The 21,964-nt window shown below is 44.8% G+C and overlaps 1 protein-coding gene across 1 annotated transcript in view; it reads left to right on the top strand.

Moving 5' to 3' along the window:
* The window catches only part of BBX (BBX high mobility group box domain containing), a 161,270-nt gene extending 139,711 nt beyond the window's left edge, over positions 1-21,559 (top strand). The window contains 1 exon segment of the mRNA XM_033005352.2: positions 1,399-21,559. Within this exon segment, the coding sequence (XP_032861243.2) occupies positions 1,399-1,486 (88 nt within the window). The 3' untranslated portion in view covers positions 1,487-21,559.
* Positions 21,560-21,964: the final 405 nt, after the last annotated feature.

Below are 21,964 nucleotides of genomic sequence, written 5' to 3'. Positions count from 1 at the left end.
CTCCCACGTTTTGTCATCTCATCATGCAGCTACAGCAATGCAGCATCTTCCATGAGGCCTGAAAAAAAACAAAAGGCAAATGCCCAGCAGCTGTTGCAAATTCCAGCTTGTAATCACCCTGGGGGAAATGACAGCGGGGGAGGACTCTTTCCCAGTAGAAACTTAGCCATGTCTCTCACAGACTTGGCAAATGGAAGTCAAAACAGAAACCTAAATCTGATGGGCTAGACGCTTCTCTGTTTTCTATTCTGTTGACTGTTATCTTTTGCAACTCACTTCTTTATTTGCAAATAGATGGAAATGAGGAGAACAGCATTAGAGGTTTGCTTGATGTGTTTCTTCAGTGTTTGAATTATGAAATAATTTCAGAGCCTTGGGCCACAGAAGCCAAACTCCTTTTTAACTGTAATTAGAGTTTGTCTGGAAGTGGCAACATGGTTTTCATTTGAAGGCTTCTGTTTAGCTTTGTTTACCTTGTGCATGCCCCAGTTAAGCACTGTGAGCCTGAGCTGCATTTTGTGCCAAAGCCCCACTTCATTGCGCTCTGGTTGTGCAAAGCATGTCGGTGCCTCTGTTTCTGCCTGGGTCTTGGCTGTGTCGCAGGGAGGTAAAGCAGCCCTTGTGTAAATAACAAGTGGGCCCCAGATTTTCATTGCTGCAAATGACACATACTGTAACAAAAATAGAACCTGACTTGTGAGATTAGATAACAGGCGGTGACGTGCTTTGTGTATGTATTTTAAAAGGCAAGCTGCAAAGGAGCTCTCCCAAGTCCATCTGCTGCAATGATTGATGTTGATTTCCAGCACATAATTCTGGTGCAGTTTATTTTTATGATACCTTGTACCAGGGGATCATTTGTAAGTTAACACTGCTGTAGTAATGAAAGAGATGTTGTGCTGGGCTGATGAAGTGTGAAGTCATGAAACTTGGAGTAATCCCAATGTGCAACTCTGCTGATGAGTGTATTTCTATATTGCTTAAAAGCTGGCTATTGACTCACTTTAGCGTGATACATGCCTCGGTGCATTTGCCTTCTTTTGCTACGCGAGCAGTGCTCTCTGCTTCTGAGGGCTGAAGCCACTCCCTTACAAAATGAGTGATGGCACTCGTGTACTCTTCACTTACTCTTCAGCCATGCATTTTGGTTTGTGCAGTCAAATACCATCACGTCTTGGTTTTGCCTGATTTTGCATCGTGTTGCAGGTTGTCCTTGGGATCGTGTGTTACTGCTGCAGGAATGTCTCTAAAAAGAGCGTGTAACCGTGGTATGTAGGCATCTGTAGCAGCAGGGAGTTAGAGTGCTGTCACATGCTGCTTTCCATCCTTTCTGGTCTGATAAAAGCACCTCCCATGCTCCAAATAATGATGGGTGGCTTTTCTTTTCTTCTTTTGCAGAAGTCAGAGGGCCACACCTCTCCCACATGATGGACAGCCAAATGAAATGTCTCAGGCTCCAGTGCTTATTTCCTGTGCTGACCAGTGAAGCTCCACTTTATTGTAAAACATTGTGCTTTACCTAATATCCTAGCCTTGTCTTTACCAAGGGAAGCTAGTCAGTCCATATGATGGAAACTATAGACTGCAAGCAAGTGCTTATTGCTCTGAGTGGCCCAGAATTCACTGGAAGCCAGACGTTAGCAACTTGGGCCAGGTCCTCAAATCGGAACCCAGTATGTAGGAGAGTGATATTAATTGTCTATGAATGAACAGAAATGGAATGATCCCAGAGCTTGCTTTCTATTGAAGGCTTTTAAACAGTAAATAGGTGGTTGGTGTGAAAAAGGCTGCCTTTACTGTTAGCTCACACAGCATCTCTTTTACCAACCAGAGAGTATGGCAACTAGTTTCGTATAATACCTAGTTATTCTAAATGAAAATGAAAAAAAAAAAAAAAAAAGAAAAACCAACAACAACAAAAACACTGACGCACTGCACTAGTTATTATTAGATATTCTTAGTCATTTTTGTACATGAAGATTTAAGTTCTAAGATGGTTTATATTAATAGGTTATGCCTACGTTTATATTGTAGAATGAATTTAAAACCTGTTCCAGAGAACTCAAGGCAGCCTGGACAGATGTACCATTGTTAGCGGTGTTTGGGCAGCCATGTGGTCCAGATGTTCTGCACTTTTATATTTGCCACCGGAGTGGTAGAGTTTACTGGGAAAAATTCTGACAGGCTATGTTTGGGTTTATTTCTTTTTAATTTAGCTTTGAATAACAGGATGATGTGCATTAGAAAAAGGAGTGGTGTATGGAAAAGAAAATACTGCAGATACTGACTTGTCTTTCATGCCTTGAAGGTTACCTTTATTTTTGCATAGATACCTGAGCGACTTGGTGAAACTTTCCTGTAAACAAAAAGTACTGCAAATGCGTTTCTCAAAAGTGACCTTAGTATTATTTCACCGTTCTGAAAAACCTAAAACCGTGACTTTTCAATATACATGTACACCAATACACATACATTTTACAGTCACTGGCATTGTTGTAGTTACTATGCACAGTCCAAATCAGCTTCAGAGTTTGCGTAAAGGGCCAATTACAGTTTGTGTTGGTGAAGTGACAAGTTGTATACAGATAAACTACAAACGAAGAGTAAGGCTTGACTGAATTCAGACTACCAAACAGATCCATCTGCCAGTTTCTGTCTTTGCTTGTGTTGAATTTTTGTGTTTTGCTCTCATAAATACATCCCAAAAGCAGGCGAAGTGTATCACTTGGCCTGTTACCTTCGCTATCTTGACTTACACTATTGTATAACCAAGCATTGATTCCTACCAATAGATGCGAAACGATCACTAGTAATTGATCTAAAGCTACAAATTCAACAGGGTACTTCTTCTATAGCACAAGATGTTTCCCTACTTTTTGCATTGTAGCACAACAATGTACCAAATTGGACTCCAGCAATAATTTTCTATTAGTCTTCGTCATACCGGCTGAACTTTTGATAGTATTAGATTGAGTTTGAAGTTCTTTGAATTAAGTCTTTAAATGATGCGAGTTTACATCATTCTATCAGGCATTCTTATTTATACTTGACTGAATTGATAATGTGTTTGGGGGTTATTTTGTAACTAATTTGATGTAATAGCCATATGGACGGTAACTCTATTAATGCTTGCTAGGTTTAGCCTTTCATTGTTGTAGTTCAGTGAAAGTCTTTGGTTCAGTGTCAGGAAACAATATACAACATACCACGCGAGTTGTAATAAAGGATGAAAGGTCTGACAAAAGGCAGGTAGCTGGGGAAGTCTCACTGAAACAAACAGCACCATCGAGGATGCACGAGTTGGAAGAAGGGAATAACAGCAAAAGAACAACAACATTTACGAGCCAATGAGTCAGTGAAAAGGCTTTTTAAAAATTCAGGTGAATACATGACTGAGAGCCCCTAGAATGCCATTGCAGCCTATGGCAGTATTTTTAATAAGATTTTATTAAAGTTTTATAAGTTATTTTAACAAGACAGGAAAAACTTAAGATACTTAAAACCGTTGGGTCACAGCAAGGTGGCTGTTGGAGTTTTGGACCACTTTATAATTAGCTGAAATCCAAATATGTTACAGTGCAGACCGTTCACGTTGACAATGGTACTAACTTATTTCTCTAGAAACCTTTAGAGTAGATATATTTTTGTCAAAGCACCCCATCCTTCCTCGATTTAAATTTCAATATTGTTCCTGAAGATATTTCTGTATATTAATGGTACCTTTTTTAAAAGAAACAGAAAATTACTTTTTTCTATATGAATTAATATCTTACTTGATCTGCTTTTCCTTGACTTTCCCTTAGAGAGGGGGTAGGGTTGGGTCAGTTTACTGGATATGACTGTTTTCAGATACTTATAAACCTTTTTGTAGATATGCTTAATTTTTAAGCGATTAGGCACTGAGAGTAGCAGAAATCCTGCAAAGCTTTATAGTTCACTAGGCATTTGCCTTTGTTGGTTCTCTGAGTGATGTCTTGATTTCAGTAGCTAGAATTTTCCCTGAATCTACTAGAAGGGGTATCAGTATTTTCAGGTAACAAAGTCTGTTAGCACAACAACAATTTCAGACCAATATCTTACTGTATTGGGGTTGGGTTTTTTCCTTGTTTGTTTTGTTTTAATTTTTATTAATTTCAGCTGCTTTCGTTTTGGAAAATCTTACTGCTATTGTGTGTACTTCAGTATACCAGCAAACACTGTTACCCGTTAACACATTGTCCACAAATGCCTCTAGAGAAGAAATATTGCACCTTATGTATATCTCAAGCAAACCAAAATATGATGCTTTTCTCCTTTGTTTATTCTGAATATGTTGTATCATACTTTACTGAACCCATTTTAACTTAGCTAAAGCTATCGATATTTATGCATTTCGCGTTATTTTCTGGATCTGAACCTGTGTATAAATCTTTCTTTAAAAAAAAAAAAAAAAGAAAAGCATTTACCGTAGTCGTCCTCTGTGACTTACCCATGGGAAGGGGGGAATCTTGTCTCAAGTGTAAAATGCAGTACTGTCCCAGTTTTCCTTGGCTTTTATTTATTTAGTGATCTTTGATACTTCATATGTAGTTTTGAGGTATACAAAATACATTGTCGTAGCTGAAGCTACAGATCTAAGCAGCTGGGAGAAGAAAATTACTGCAATGTCTTCTTAATTGTTCTAGTACTGTATACAAATACGGGAAAAATGTTCTGCAGAACATTTGAGATGCAGATTCTTATCCCCACAGTAGGTTATTTTCCAGATAATAGACCAAATCAATCAAAACTCGATGATCTTAAAGGTCTTTTGGAATCTAAATGATTCTGTGATTCTGAAAACATCTATGGAGATTACTTAATGCTCTGCTTATGGCAGTAACTACCCCTTGAATGTGCTGTGATTTCAGAAATAGAATATATTTATTTAAGATGACTGAATGCTCTTTTATACTAATACAATATCCCAAAGTCATGAGCAAGAGACTTCTTGGTAGTTTGGGTTTCTATTTTATAGCATTGGTGCATGACTTTTGAAATTAAAGTGATAAGCGTTGTTGGAAAGGGGCACAGGAACCGAGGGACTGGTAGAAGCGTGTGAACTTGTGGTGTTTAAATTCCAGCTTTGGTCTTTATTATTTGGGTGAAAGCTGTCTTTGTAGCACAAGGCCGAAGAGCACTCTGCAGTTTGTATCAAGTAGAAACCCAAGAGAGGTGTAACTCACTTCAGAACGAGGGAATGCCTTATAGTTTGGATGCTGTCTTTTGGAACAGGATATTAAATTGAAGCAGTTTTAGTTTCCACTGCCTGTTTAGCTACTGTACGGATACTGAACAGACTGTAGGCAACAGTTGTAAACGTGGGACAGCTAAGAGAGGATGTAAGGAAAGCTGGCCTTTGGTCCCAGTATGGCAAAGTTATGGCAACAAAGAGGAATTAGGAAAAAAGAGAGATGTATATATATATGTGTGTGTGTGTGTGTGTGTGCACGTATGCGTGTGTCCCTGGGTGTGTACCTTCTGCAAAAACAAAAACGTAGGAAAAACAAAAACATGATGGGTCCACAAGAGACTATAATGTATGTTGACCCTTTGAGTGCACTCCCTTTTTTTGAATGCTGAGTCTAATATGGCTACCTCTTCTAAAAGACTACTTTTGTTAACTTCCATTTGCTTTCAGGCTTGATCGTGTAATCTTTTCAGCCATTGATACCATTTGTATATCGCTGTGTGCTTTACTTTCAAAGAGCAACGTTTATGTAGCGCAGACAACGTAAAGGCTGAATATACAGCGGTAGCCAAACTATGTTGCTGGAGCATTTTTGTTTAACCTCTGCCACAGTCATATGGGTTGAAGGATGTGGGCCTGCTAGCTCTGGTTGGTTCAGCGAGATCGGTTTTTGTAACAGCAGAAAATGCAGTGCTCATGGAGTGGTGGACTTGAGATATTGCCAGAGGTGACGCAGTAAGCCAAATGCTGCTCTTGAAACTCATTCTGGAGTTTACGTTTGCAGTCCTGATTTCGCAAGGAAACATAACTCTGCAACTTGTGTGTTGTATACCATACATGATCCATTAGATGCCGTTTGTTTGCCGTGCTTGTTTGATCGATTGTAGAGCTCCTAGGTACCTTTGCCATGATTTGTAATACTTGTGGCATTCTCCTTACCTTGTGCGTATATTGTGGAACTGCCACCTACAGCTGCCAGGATGCTGAGGCACTTCAAGACACTGAGCACCGTGAAGGGGTGCATTTAGGCTCTGGGAGAGTTACTTGCCTCCTCCCTTGAATTCCCCAATAAAAAGTCACGGTGAGGTTTATGCTCTCACCTAAGTACTATTATAGTCATTTATATAATCGGTATTTTCTACTGAATTGACTACTTTGAAGAAGCTTATGAGATGGATGTGTATTTTATGTTCCCCTACTAATTCTTCTAAGGCAGAAATCTAGGAAGACTTGACATAGATCTCCACTCGGCCACACACCTAAGCTTACGCTGAAAACCATCCCTACTTAAGGGACAGCATCGTTGTTTGCACTGTGACAGTGCAGGAGCCCCAGTTACGGACCACCGCGCTCTTGGGGTTAAGCTTGGGCTTCCGTGATGTTCCTGGGGGAGGCACGTCGTCGTGACCTAGGGCCTTCATTGACACGGAATTTTAAAAACGACTGCAAGTAACTTAACATTTATTGAGTTCTTCCAAAGAATATTGTCATTTCTGGGTCTTGACTGTTACCGTATACCAGCAGACCCACACTGTACTCTACTGGAAAAAACCACACTCGTGCAGGCTAACTAACCAGGCTTCCAAATGTAATGGTCTAATCTACTCTTTTCACTCCTGCAACTGAAACCTGATTTTCCCACACACACTGCTACGCTTAAATCAGTGGTTGGGGCTTTTAGGGTGACAAAGGCAAGAGAGACATATATGTGCCTGTGTCTGTGTGGATGCATGCATATGTATACACACACACATCGGAGGGCAGTGACTTGCGACATGTTCTCTCTACAAAGTGCTCCCGTGTTATGTCATAAAACAACACGAGGTTTCTCAGACGATAGTTTTCCAACTTTCTTGCTAGATTTCCATCTCTTTCCCTCACATTACACCACAAGGTGTGATTTTTGAAAATCACCACAGATCCTGCTGACCTGGGTGCTACAGAAACCTTCTTTCTCAGCAGTGCTTGCTTTCAGTAACCAGTATGTGTTGACAATTTTAACACAACTGATTTTCTATGATCTTTCTTCCTAGAGCCCAATCCTTCAACTTCTGTTCTCACACCTATTTCTACTGAATTTTGACCCAGTATTTGGCTTTATTCTCTCCAAACCTTGGTGTAAACATGCCTTACAATAGTTCATCTCCTTCAATGGTATAACAGAGCTACTGCCTTCTTAGATGTGTGTAGTTAATAGTCAATAAGCACATTTATAGAATGTCATACTTTCTTCAAAAACCTCTAATTTGATATTTTTAAGTGCACATGTTAAGTCATGTGTATAACATGCTAAAGTACATTAAACTGTGATAATGAAACTGAATAAAATATTTAATAAAATATTTGAAATATTTGATAAGGGCCTTCAAATAGATTTCTTTATGTTCATTCTATTTTGGTTATCTAGTGTGTGCCTGTAAACAGTTTCCCATTTAAAACTAATGTTTGCAAATAAATACTATTCAAACAGAGCTTCTTTGATATTTCACCTCCTTTACTATCAAATGATTGCTTACTTTAACATATGGCTGAGTTAGCAGAATTTGTTTTTAGCTACAGTCTGAATTTGTTGGCTTTTTTTATACTTAAAAAGAAACAAGCTCGTTTTCCACCTGAAAATGGAAGATGCCAAAACCCAGAGATGGATCCTCAGAACTGTGAGCTGTTGTTTCCTGTCAGCTCATCCATTCAACTTCTACACAGTGACTGTGAAAATGTCGCATATTTTGCGAAGAACTTCTGCCCATTTATTCTTGCTTACGTGTGTCTATAACAGGAACTTCCATTTTATTTTTAAAAACTTCTGAAGCTGGTTCAGCACTGTTAACATTGTTGGAAAGATCGATAGACCCATGCAAGTGCCCCAGAATTCAGTGGATTTATATCGACACAAAGCTGGAGACTGTGGGACAGAGAGAGCCAGGACTCAGTGCAGTTAGGCTGTGGGAGAAAAGTTTGCCTTTTCTCCTGAGCTTTCCAAGTATCTATCCACTTTGTGTTTCTGGATTTTGTCTTATTGCACAACTGCGAATTTCGTTTATAGGCTACAGAGAAGTCACCTCACGTGAAGAAGCCCTTGCTGTGCTTTCAGTCCTTGGACACTAAGAGAACTTACTCAGACATGAATTCTCTTCTAGAAATAAGTAGCAAGTGTCATCAATGTCTAAACTCAAAGGTCTCTGCTACTTTGGAAACATTTAAACCAGGACTATGTTCTGCCCATATATTTTACCCTCTTGAAGCTTGAAAATTAGACTGTTTGGGATCTTGTCTTTCCCTGTCCTTGGATGCCTGAAGCCTCCTTGATTTCATTGTATTTTTCTGATCACAGAAGACCCAAGTCCAGACTTAATGAAGCCAGTGGACACCAGTTGTTCACATGGGAGCAGAACTCCTGTCTCTGAGTCAAAAGTAGCAGAAGGGAAGCCTTTAGGTTGTTTTGTTTTGTTTTGTTTTGTTTTAACTATGTGCCATTTACTCAGGAAAGAAATGTACACAATCTTGCACTGCTTTTACTGGTTATGCATCAGTACATCTGCAGAGAAACCCCAGGAATGGAAGAGCTTCAGCATTAAAGGCCATGTGAAGGTCATACTTGGGGAAGGGGGAGAAAAGCTCTGATTCAGTGAGCAAAAAAAGATGGAAGAAATCTTAAGAAATATATATTCTCTCAGTATAGTATGCCAAGTCAGGGACACTGAAATCATTAAATTACCTTAATACAGTCATCTTCATTCCTCAAACTCCCATCTTTTGTCATCTGCTCTCATTTTCTTCCAACAAAAGACCTGCTGAATTCAGCTAGTGCTCGGTGCATCTAGATCTGGTTTGTTACCCAGCTCTCACTCACATTGCTTCTTGCAGCTGCATGGCATTGCACTGACACGTTCTTAACTGTCAGGTAAGATAAAGTTCCACTAGTACTTTTGGAAAAACATGGGGCAGAAAGGCATCATCCTCCTCAAGCGCCATGCTTCTGCCAGGCGCGCCAACGTTCTCCCCTCGATACCATTTGTGGGCTCCTTTTTGTCATTCATCCTGGAATTTTCTAACGTGCAGCTAACCCTGCTTTCAAACAGACTTTTTTTTTTTTCCTATAACGTGATAACATTAAATGAGATACAAAGTACACTTGAGCATACCGTAACCATGCTATATACCAGCTTGGGAAGCTGTCGATTCTTCATTAGGACACTAGCACTTTGTAACAAAACACGAGATGCGTTCCTATATCTGCTGCAAAGTTCTGTTTTGTTATGTTTTCAGAAATAAAACCTGTAAGATATAACGCCTACCATCTATTCAGTGTCAACTTATTTTCGTGGACTGATCTTGGCACAGCAACAGTAATAAATGGAGCTCCAATATAGTTGTGTTTAAAATGTATGCTAGATTTCAGATAGGCTTCATTGGTTACTTTCTGATAGGAGAAGATAACATTAGATCTTCAGCAGAAGTAAGCTAAACTGAAACTCCAGTTGAAATTCCAGCCTATATAAAGTTTATTCCATATATAGCAGCACTTCAACCTATTTGACAGCCTGTGAAACAAGAGGAACTAGTTGAAATAGACCCAAGAATCAAACCATTTGAGTCAGAATGTCAGGCTTAGCACCTAAGTGTAATTTTCTGCATGCAAACACGTAATACTTTAGTCCACTCTGTAGCATTTTGTTTATGACTTGCATTTTGTGAGTGTTTGGATATGGAGAAGTAACACTGAGAGCATCAGGTGTGTTTATTAGTTTGCACACAAAGAGAAGGCATGTGTTGGCATCAAGCAATCACCAGTTCAAGAACAAAGAAAGGGGAAGGAAAAAAATTGAGCTCTCTGGAGTTCTCCTTCCAATCCAAAATAAGTATTTGGAGTATATCTTAAAAGTTAGATACGTGGCCCACCAAAGGCTTCCCAGTCATAACAGACCGTCAGGCTTCAGTCAGATCAACCTGAGCATCAATTCCCTTCCTTCCATGGTCTGGGTGGGTTCCCTTAATACTTGGTCGACACCTAGAGTTATGGTTTCATTTCAGGCTTACCTAGTATGAAAAATCTTGATTCCTAGATGTTTTCATGAGTGAGTTTCTTAAAATAATACTGCTGCTGGAGGTCTTAAGACTCAGCAGCAGGTCTGGTATCTGAGATACCAACCTCAGAAAGTTTACCATAATGGGATTTCTGTTCTAATTGGGGCCCTCTAAATGCTGCTGTCTTATCACTGTGGGTTATTGAAACCTTTTGCCATCTTCCAGGAGTTAAGGAGAATTTGGAAGCCAGTCCCAATCTGTCAGTAATTTAAGACACTTTGTTTTGGTGTTGGTGTCCAGTAATAGTGGCTTTTGTAATGCCACGAAGTCTTTCTACAGCCCTACCTCTCAGCTATGCACGCCACGGTAAACCTGGGATCTTGAGCTTGTGTGTTTTCAGTCTTGCGGCTAGTGGCTTCCATTCAGATGGCTTGCAGCACGCCATCGCCGTTAGCGTAGGTCAGGGCGATGTCATTTGAAGCAAATTCATGGCATGTCTGTCTCTGACAGGCAGGCGGTTCCCTGTTACATTCGGAGGTGTTCCGTCTGGTTCGGTGCTCGCTGGCTGGGTCAAGGACCCGTTCTTGCCCGTGGGTGAACCTTTCCGGGGCTCCCAGCGGTGACGTTTGTCACGAAGCCGGGCTCTGAGAGGGGGAGGCTCTTTCGCCACAGGCCTCCCAGCCTCCCCCCTTCAGGACAGCACAGTGTGTCTGTGCCCCAGCAACTTTGCCCATGCGGCTGGGACCTCTTCTCACCCACAGCTGCTCAGAATCACTTTTGTAAAACAAAATGGAACAAACCCAGCTGGGAGCTTGACGGTAAAGTTGGGCCTTCATGAGCTTTCAGGTTTCAGTAGGCAGTAGTTTGAGAGTGAGGGCTGTAATGTGTCTTCAGCTAGAGCATCTATGTAAATTGTGTGCAGAGATTGACAGGTTATGGCAACAAAGCTGGGTTTCCTTTTGTTTTGAAGAGCAGTGTTTTCTAACGGAAATAAGGTGTCAGGGAAATTACCATCGCAGCAGATGGACTATTTCGTTGTCTTCAAGAGGTTCCAATTTCAAGAGCGGGGTTTGCCAACTGGTCTTTTAAAAAAAAAAAAAAAAGAGGAGAAACTGCAGCTCTAGTCTGTGGCTTGGAATAGATGCTGTGTTTTGCTTCAGTGACTGTAGCGATAATTTTTCAGTCAGAAGTAGTACGTGAGCTACTTGTGGTGTGATGCAGCTCTGAACCATCCCATTCACTTCTAGATGACAGATGTACTTGGCATGTGGCCTAAGTGTTGTCAACAAGTGCTTCCCTGCATGTACGTCATAAATAATACCAACGGTTCATTATCATTTTAATCAGTACTTAAGAAAATTCTTCCTGCTGTGTTTCAAGAAAATACATTGTGCTTGGCTGGCACAAGGCATAGTTTTACCCTGGAAAGTAACGGAGGGAAGCATTCACTACACGGCTGTTTAATCTCGGTACCTAATTTTTTTCAAAACATCTTTACTAGCAGCTCTCTGTAGTGTACCATATTTAGGATATAGTTAATTCAGCTCTGGGATCTTTTAAAGTGAAGGTGACTACTTAATTCTCATGCAGAAATCCGCACCAGCAAGGGAATCTCTTAGGGATGAAGGGTTGCTGAAGGATGCCGTTTGCAAATGCCGGATCTCACTAGGCGTAGGACATGCAAGATGTGCGATTGCAGACCTTGGAGCCAGGCTGCTGGCAGGTACCGGCACAGGTTCACAGTGTAATTGTGATGCCTGGCATGAGCAGAAAACAAAAGAGCGTATGGTTTAAGCGTCAGGACAGCTGTGTTTAAAGCCCATTTGATTCACTGAGCCCAACACGCTGTCGCTGGCACCGTGTGCTCTGGCCAGGGGGAGTTTGAGGGCTGCTGCAGTGGGAGGCTCCGTTGCCGCGTTGTTTGCTGTTCGTTGGTTCTCTACAGCTCCGCGTTCCTAACTTACCCCTGGCTCCAAAGGTGGTGCCTGGATGGGTGGCAGCTGCAGCATGGCGACACTCGGTGCGGTCGTGTTGTCCACGGAGAGGTGCGGCAGCCCCACTGTAGATTTAAGGCAGTAAAGTGGTAACCAGCGGTTCTCGGGGGCCTCCAGGATTGCCCTTGCTGCCTCGGGGTGGCCGTGTGCCGTTACCGCCTGCCTCCGAGGACGGTGGCGTGTGGGTTTTATGGTGGCAGCCGTGGCAGGCCTGAGCGAGCCCCTGGGACGGACTGTTGGGGTCGGTGCTGCAGGATCCCACGGGAAGAGGCCGTCTGTCCTTGGGTCACCCACAGCTTCGCTTGCGCCAGGCTCTGGGAACGGCAGAAACAGAGAGTGCTCGTAAACGGCCCTTGTAAGAGCGAAGCAGATTTTTACTCAGTTGAATCCATACACACATAGAAACAGGATCCATTCAGTCTTTTATGGCTTTTTTATTCAAACTTTCCTGGAATACACGATGCCATGAGGTCTGACAGCTGCACTACTCACGCAGCGTGCACTCTGCACTTGGTTTCTTGTGGGCAAGCGAGGGGAAAGTATACACACCTTTTACAGATTTCTGCATCTACCTGATAGCAAAATGTACCTGGCATACCTTGGTCATCGGGTGGTTAGAAGAACAGTAATCTCCAGATTATCTGTAAGACTGGCTTCTTATTTTAGCATTTTCAAGCAGCATATATGCAGATACATTTTTGAAATGACTATTTTGTGCGAGCTGTACCCATGATACGTTTCATGTGCGAGGGCCATGAGAGCACCATAGTACGTAAGAGTCAGTATAGAAGCAGCAGTTTCATACTCACAGACTCTGTTAATCTACAACTAGTTTTAAAAAACCTAGACAAAAAATAGATGTGTGCTGTTCCACCTTGGCAAAGTGATTTTATAATTGACAGCCAAGGGTTGCCAGCAGGGATTTAAAGGCATCTTTAACAATGAGATAAAAATATATTCTTAAATAAAAATTTCTAGGCTTTTAGACCATTCACAAAACATTGAAAGTGCTTTGCAGGATGAGTAATTTTTTACTACTTTTGGTTAGTAAAACCACCGATGCGAGTAGTTTGACAAGCTTCAAATAAATAGAAAATGGTGGATGCCATTTTTTAGATGCCACGCGTTGCCTCAGACCTAGATCAGAGCTCCTTGGCAGCACTGGCCTGTCACACTTGGCAGGGGGAGAACGTGGTGTCATGTCTGGAATGCGCAGCTGCCTTCAGCGTCAGACCACCATCCCGTAAATCTCAGCCATTGGAAATCCATTGCCATCAATATAGAAGGGGCATAAACAGTGTAAAAGCTGTTTTAAAATAAGAACTGGTTGGTTTTTGTCACTTTTGTCAAATCTGCTGTCCAGCTGAAAATGCTTTATATTTGTTAGAGACAAATCTCTTCTTGGTGGAAGTTGGGAATGTCAAGCTTCACTTAGAAATTTCTCACCTTCCTTTTCAGCCATCTTGCCTTTCCTCCCCGTTTTTTTCTCGAGCGGCTAAAATCTTGATGGACATCTGTAGCAAAAAGTCCCACTGATTGTCAGTGGGACAGGCAGTGCCCCACACACCTTCCCAAGCTACTGCACAACTCTGAAAAACCCACAGAGGGGATTTTTTTGAATTAGTGGTATTTTAACAACAGTTTTCCCCAACCATGGCTGTGCATTAAACACAGCTCCTGCAAAAAGATAGGCACGAGGAGGCGGGGTCCTCCAGCGGGGTGGCTGGAGCAGCACTGCTGGGCTCCCCAGGCCCTCCTTGCACTCCGGCTTTCTGTACGAAAGCCCAAGAAGTGCCAGGAGCCCGGCAGGCTTTTGAAGTACAATAAATTATTTCCTCCTCCTTACTTGTTGAGAATAGATTCACGGTTTATGAGGATTTGCCCTGGTTCATTTTTGAGCCCGTGGCTTGTTATAGCAACTAATGTAGCTTGAGGTCCCATGCTTTTTCTAAAAAACAAACTAAAAGCCCCTTCGGCGCTATGTACTAGACCTATGATGTTTGCATTAACTCATACTAAGCTTTAAGCTGCAAAATAAAACTCATCACATTTCTAAAATTCTTTCTTAGAGGGGGAAAAAAAAGTCCCCAGACAACTACATTTTCTTTCTCCACAATTACTGAAGAAACCTTCAGATCAAATAAACATAATGCTGGACTTCCCAGCTACCTTGCCCTTACAGCCTCGCGGGTCTAGCCCCCGCGTGGCGTGGAGGAAGCCTGCGGGCTCAGGACCATGCTGACGTGAAGCAGCGTTGCTTCCCCTCCGGAGAGGGGACCCGGGCTGCCGGGAAGCGGGAGCGGATGGGGTGGGGTGGGGATGCCCACCGACCCCCCCAGCGCCCGCCGCAGAAAGCTGCAGCAAGGGCTGCACCTGCAGGCGGCACGTACCGCAGTAAGGGCTGCTGCTCTGCGCGCCTCGTCGGTCAGAAAAACGCCGCTTTTCACCTCTGTATCTCGTGTTTGGAAGCTGTTGTAGGCGCCGTGTGTGACAGAGCTCGTGTCGGGCGAGCGGTTCTCGGTGGTTCTGTGTTGTTACGGCTGAAGATTTCCTGCTGGCTGTAGCAGCACCGGACACTTGCCGTTGTGACCTCCGGCCGTCTCCTTGAAATGCCGTGGTGGTGGTGGTTGTCTCAAGGCACTGTGCACACGGCGTTGCTGCTGATGCGCAGACATTTTTATCCTCGTTGTTACTGGGCATTGATTTAATCAAGATACATGAATTCAGGAAGGATGCCATGGATTTTTGTAATTAAATACGTCACTAGGTAGTCTTTTTTTCACCCACGTGAAATTTATAAATGAGAGGGAAACAAATAATTCAGAGTGCAGACAAGTGTATAGGAAAGGCCAGCATCTCCATAAATTAAATTTTGCATTTTCCGCTTGTGTTTCTATGGTGAGGGCAGGTCAGCAAGCCGCTAAATAAGTGTTCACTGCAGAAATGCTAAACAGATGGATTCCCACAGCCATCCGCAGGTGAGCGTGGCAGACAGGTGCTGCTGCTGCTGCTGCTGTTTATTAGCTTCTTGCATTCCCTGTGGGTTGATTGCTGTTAATGCTGTTGTGTTAACTGTGCACCACAAGCCAGCTGAGAGGAGCTCGGTGTGCGAGGTCAGCTTTGGGCAATCATATTACGTGAAATGCAACATCATAAATTTTTGTCACAGTGATGCTGATACTTCCCAATGGTGTTTCATCTCGATGTTTATGATGAGTGCCTGTTTAAAATGTCCCAGGCTTCTAGCTTGACTTCTTTTCCTCTTTTTTTTTTTTTTTTTTTTTTTTTTTTTTTTTTTTTAAGGCAGAGTCATGTTTCATGTAAACCAGGTAATTCTTTGGGCTGCTTGTAGCAGATTTTAAAAACCAGCTGCTCTTTGAATTCCCAACCTGTGCAAGCTATTGGCAGGAACCAGCAGAGGATATTTAAAAGACACAGCGATTCCTGTCAGTGTGAGGTTTTCTTGCTCATTATCAATTTGCCAACAGTTAGGTCAACATTTTTCAAGATGACAGAAGGCTGAAGGAAAGCTTTCCATGGCCGCTTTTGAAACATTAGAGTGAGCATTTCTCTGCATTCTTCTTGGTTTCCCGCTGTCTAGGTTTTTTTGAGGGGGAACCGTAAAAGTAGACAGGCTTTTGATGGCTTGTGAGGAAGATGTAAGCTGACTCTTAATAGGGTGTCTGAAGAGCTTGTGCATGAGCAACAGCAAGCCAAGGCAGAAAACCAAGCAGCCGGTCAGGATATTAAACACATCCTGGGTCGTGGCAGGGTGAGATCTTGTCAGTATTTACTTGGCACAGAGTCACAGGGCCAAAAGGGACTTGGAAGCATCAGCTAGAGAGTTTCTCTGCCCTAAGGCAGGTTGAGCTATATTTATCGCACACCTGACGAGTGGGTGTTGAATCCATCCTTAAAAGCCCTTGATAGTGGACACTCAACCATTCCCCCTGCTGTTTCTTCCAGTGCTGGACTGTCTTTTCTTTTTGAGGGTGGTTTATTCCCCCAGTACCCAAAAATTTGAGGGTATGGGAGCAAAGATGGTATCTTCAAGAGATGTTGGAGAAACATTTTAACTGTTTTCATAAATGCAACCTTAGAAATAATGACCAGATAAAATCTGAGACAAGATTTTCAAGGAGCAGCAGCCCAGCTTTATTGCAAGCCACAGGACTCCTCCATGCCTTTGAAAATCTCTTCCTTCGAATCGTGTGTCAAGTTGACGGTTAATAGCCATACCAGAGAGGTTCAAAGAGACCTTTCTCCTCGTGCTGCGTTTTCTATCTAGCAGTTGCCTTTAATTTTTTTACAGAGTTCTGACAGTAAAAAAAAAAAAAAAAAACAGAAAACCAAACCAAAAAAAAAAAAAAAAAACACAAAACAAAACAAAAACCCAAACCAACCCAGCTTGCCAGCTTTTTCTTCAGTACCCTTTTCAGACACTACGAGTCCATCACTAAAGCCATATTGTGAGGAGGAAACCAAAGGAGAGCAGCATCCGTTTCCTGAGGCGGTGCTTGTGCCAGCCACGCCGAGAGGCTGGTGAGCCGGCGGGCGCCGGAGCCTGCCCTCACCCTACAGCCGTCCTCCCCCAGCTGCCCCACGGGTTTGGAAAGGGGCGCTTTCCTGGCTGTCCTGGCAAGAGGGTGCTGGCGAGGCACCGCCTGCGCTCGCAGCCAGGTCCCTGCCTGGTGTCCCATCCAGCCTCTCCCCGGGAGACGCGGGAAGAGCTGCCTGCGACCGTGTCGGCAGCGCAAGGACCACGACGTCCCTGCGTCCCCGCTTTGGGACGGGGACCTGTGGCTGTACCTGCCATCCTCGCTCCGGCTTCAAAACCAGGACTAGTGGAATAGTTTTGAAACGCTGAGAAGACGAATGGAGCAAGTCGGGCATGTTAGCAGAAGCGGCGCGCTCCCTTGCTGACAGCGCGCTGATTTACCCAGGGCGATGCCACCCTTTGCCGAGGAGCCTCAGACCATGCTTTTCTCCATGCAGAGCACCCATTGCTGGGAACAGGCATCCAACAGGGAGGGAAAAGGGAGAGCACGTCCCTCAAGCAAGGCGTGCAATTGCCTTCATTTTCTGCCCATCCCGGGCTGTCAGGAAGCTCCCTGCCTGTGCTCCTGGTCGCTGTGGTAGGCTTGAAAGAAACGGGTCAGCAAACCTCTTCCACACCAATGGTCCAGGCACCGAGCTAAGGTGACCCTGGCCGTGCTGGCATGCCGCTGGCACCTCTCCTCAGGTCCCACCAGCCCCGCTCCTCTGCGCGGCCCCACGCAGCTCAGAGGTGTGGGGAGGCAAGGGCAAAGCCCCCGGTCCCCGGCGGCAAAGCGGCGTTGGCACCTCGGGCGACGCGCGGCAGCCCCTTGGCCCCGCGCTGCCCGGGGGCTGCACAGGGTGCTGGGGGGCTGCTGAGCTCCAGCCACGCACGGCCGTGGCCTTGCGACCCCACCGAGGAGCAGCAAGAAGCGGCGGCAGAGGTGGCCCTGCGGGCGCTGCCAGGGGCCCGCCGTGCCCGCGGTTCTGCCGCTGCGGCCCCAAGGGCCCCTTCGAGCCGCTCCATGTGATGCTACGGACCTGGGCACTGAGCCCCGGGGAGGCACAGGGACAGGGTGCTGTATCGAAGAGCTGAAATAAGTGATACCATCGGCAGGACACGAAGCAGAGGCCCCGGGAACATTGTCCACCTACGGGTGGCTTGCTCCAGGCGATGCCTGGCCCAGCTGTGGGCGTGGATCTGGCAAGGAATGTAGGTGGGTGAGGGACCCAAGTCTATTTAGACTATAAGAGCCTTTGACAAAACCCAGCGCAACTGTGTGCCAACCAAAGGCTGACTTTTTAAGGGCAGTATCTCCCTGGACAGCCTCCTGCAGTAGTTGACAATCCCAGAGTGCTGAGAGAAGAAGCGTTTAAGGGCTAAAAAGGAAACAGGTGCAAACAGATCAATGTTCGGAAAATGCGATTTCCTCAACGACCTTGTGAGTGAAAGGCATGGCACTGTAAAAGGGGAGACGAAGTGTGTGGAAGGGATGAACTGCTTTGTCCCAAGCCCACTAATTACCCTGGCAAGGATGGCCAAGCCCAAGGAGTTTTTGGCTCCTGGTTTCACACACAAACCATGAAATGAGGATGGATGCCTAGCAAGCTGCACTTCAGTTACAAATTAACCAGTATGTTCAGCAGTACCCGGCTTTCACTATGGATATAATCATCAGGGATCCCTGGGGAAGGAAAAGCATTTTCCTCTGTGTTTCAGTTTCTCTCCTGATTTGATAGACTCTTAATCCCTCGCGCTCCCCCTGATTTCCTCACTCCTGCTCAGCCCTAGCAACCCTGCCCAGGATAAGCAAAAATAGGTTGTGGTGGTGTCGAAAGCGACAAAAAAAGGCTGCGCTGCAGCAGATCAACTGAAAGATGACTTCCAAGTTGCACCCTTTTCCTCAGTAGTCAAAAAACCACAAGAGCAGCCAGTAAAGATGACTCTTTAGTGTTTTTTTTATCCAATGTAAGTTCTTCTCTCTTAAAATTAGCCCTTTTTTTTTTTTTTTTCCTCCTTCACAGCATACCAGGGTGCTTCTCATATTTTCCCTGCTGTTGAGTATCAGCATGTGCTTTGAGTCCTGTAGAGCTGAACAGATATTACTAACAGAACTGAAAAATAACGCTGATTCTGTAACCCTTGCAGGCACAAAATTCTTACCAAAATACAAAACAAGGGGCATTTCCCTTCTGTTGTGTTTGCACGTTCATCTGTGTAACACCGAGGGTAAAGCAAGGTCCAGATACATAAACAAGATGAAGTGATGCTCTGTGGCGATGCGGGCGCTGAAGTGACTGAGTTTTAAGCAGTGTCTGTACACAGTGGCTTTCCTGGGATAGGCAGAAGAATTTACATCGTGCACAACACAGGCCAGCTCCTGGCCTTTGTGTGTGCCTCTCTTCTGGCGGTACGTACCTGCATAGTCCTGGTGGGTACCAGGATGAGACAGGGAATGATACCTGCTGCTTTGGGATAGCTAAAATTGCTTCTGAGGTCACTGAAATAGCAATCAGGAATTTTCTAGCTTTACTGTTTTGTAAGCAAAGATGCAGCGCGCAATGCTGAATTCAGCAAGGATGTGTTTGCCTGGCCAAGGGCTAATGACAGGTGTGCTTTTAAATACAGCCCATCCTTCATTCTCTAATCCTGCAAATACATCCTGTTCCATCAGGGCGTCCTTCTTTAAAATACCCATTTTTAAGCTTCCCTATCCAAACGTCAGAATTATTATGGGAAACGGTTCATTTATTGCCACGCTTTCCTTGATGCATGTTTTGTGCTACGCTCAAAAGGTGGTTTCTGCTGGGGGTGTGTTGTGCGGTTTTGGTCAGATGTCGGTGTTCCTGCCTGGTGGCCTGTGCCAGGCCGGGGGTCCCAGGGGAGCAGAGTGTCCCTTGTTCTGGTGGGACCGTGCCACGTCACGCGGGCTGGATCCTGGCCTGGTGGGTTGCAGGCTGTGGGGGATTACCCGGGCACCTGTGAAAACGGAGCCCAAGCCAGAAACATCCCTCCTGCCCCCGCAACCGTCTCACCCCACTGGGTTTTCTTCCCGAGTGGGAGACCCCCGTGCTCGTGCTGCTGTGTCTTTCCTGGGTCTGAGCCACGTACTTATTTCATGCAAACCCGGCTCCTCACCGCTGGGGTGGTACCCGAAGTAGAGCGACTGTGCATCAGGGGGTCATCACTGATTTGGGAAGAGGCTCCTAGAAACCCTTACGGCAAGGAGCGTGTTCAGTGACGTCTGCGTCATGAACAGAAGCGATGCAGCACCTCATGAGCGGCGAAGCCTGGGTAGCGTTGGGCTGAGAGCAAAATGGCATCGCTTACAAAAGGGGCCTTGTCCCTCAATCCTTACTTTCAGTAGAAAATCCCTCAGAAGAGGTGCTGCCCATCTGCTCCCGCTTTCCTTTGCGAGTGGACCCCAAGATGCAAACAGGGAGTGGACTGGAAACGGGTGGCACAGAAGGCACCCTGGGTGTTGCCGGGTCCTAACGGTGTCCCCAGCAAGCATCTCTCCCTTCCCCGTCCCCTGCTCGGTGGCTTGGGCTTGGCTCTTGGGCAGCAGCAACGGGCAGCGCTCTGCTGCCTGCCTGCCTGCCTGCCTGCTGTGGGGAGTGCCGGGCTGACATAGCCCCGCTGGAGATCTGGCCCAAAATACTTGCAAAGCATTTCCTCAAGTAGTCGGTTTTAGTTTTAAGAAGTCGTGTTTAATAGCCCTCAGGCTGTGGGAGGGGGAAGGGTTATGCCCTAAAAATAAAAGAAGGCGAATGGGTGGATGGATGCTGCATGAAGGACTGCTGAGAGTTTGGTGTGGGGTGAGAGGCATCACATCTTCCTGAGGGAAAGGAGCCCTTGCGATGTAAACAACGTAGGCGGGGGGGTTGGCAGGGGAAGCACTTTGACTGAGAAATATTCTTTTAGATTAAACAACAAAACTCTGCATGCACATACAGACTAGGTCTTCATAACGCGGCCAGGCTTTGACAGTGTACTGCAGCATTATTGCTATTTATAATCAACAATTACTAACACTATAATCCAGTAAACTTAGTGGTAGCAATTACAGCAACATAAATAGCAATCCAGATGACTAAAGGCATTGCTGTCAATGCAGATGGCAGCTATAGCATTAGAAAAAAATTCAGAGGGAAGATAGCGGAAGTTGATAATGCGAGCTTGGGTCTGCTAGTCTTTTATATACCGTTTTTAATATACTTCCTGAAATGAAGCTTCAGAAAGGTACACTGCCTCTTTAAAATTAGTCTAGGAACTACAGGTAGTTCACATTATTTTTAAAATAATAAATCTCTATATATATCTATATTAAAATATATATGTATACATAAGTTGGCTAGCCTACCTTGTGGAAAGGCTGCAGCTAAACTAAGTCTGAGCTAATATTGTATTACCATGGTCTTCTGGTTTGTAGATAGCCCTTCCTTATTAGATGAGGTTCTGTTCTTGCTCCACAGAAGGTGCCTGTGTATATAACTCCTTTGTATTGCTTTCTGCAGAGTCCCTTATATATTTCTTACTACTAATGCTGTGTAGAAAAGGAAATCCAGAGATTTTACTACTGATAATTAACCATATAATGGCCATTAGCAAAATAAAGATTTAGTTGTTTGGGAAACAGATTATTTATATTGTGTATGGTTTATTGCCTGATAACTTGTTTGGTGACTGGATATTCTTTTCCTTCTCCTGGTCCTTTTCTGCTTTTTCCAGCTATGGTGTTTACTCCTCACTTTGATTATCTAGCAGGCAATAAAGTATATTGTATGTTTTGAAGCCAAGCGGTGTGCTCCTTCATTGTGCACGGAGGGGGAGGCAGTGCCGGCGGAGCTGCAGCTGCTGCCCGGCCGGGGGACATCTCTCCCGCCGCGGCTGGCACCTCTCCCCTGGCAGCTCCGTGGCAAAGCAGGGCCCAAGGCAAAAACCCGGCGTTTCCTACGGAAAAGGAAGGAGCTGCAACCAGGAGCAGCCGTGGCCTGGCTGCCTAGCCGTCCCGAAGGACATGAGGAAACCGTGTGGGCGCAGAGGGATCACTGTGTGGCTTCCTTCTCACTGCCCACAAGCACCCGGCACGGAGGACAGCGGGGGCAGTGGCAGGTACCGTCGCTCTCACTGGGGGCTCCTGGTTTTCCCCTGAGGCGTGGAGCTCGGCCCAACGCCTGGCCGGGAACGGCGGCGGCA

Source organism: Tyto alba, unplaced genomic scaffold, assembly GCF_018691265.1.
Source record: "Tyto alba isolate M040663 unplaced genomic scaffold, T.alba_DEE_v4.0 Super-Scaffold_14, whole genome shotgun sequence".
NCBI lineage: Eukaryota > Metazoa > Chordata > Aves > Strigiformes > Tytonidae > Tyto > Tyto alba.
The sequence above is the reverse complement of the archived record's forward strand: the minus strand, read 5'-3'. Positions and strand labels throughout refer to the sequence as shown.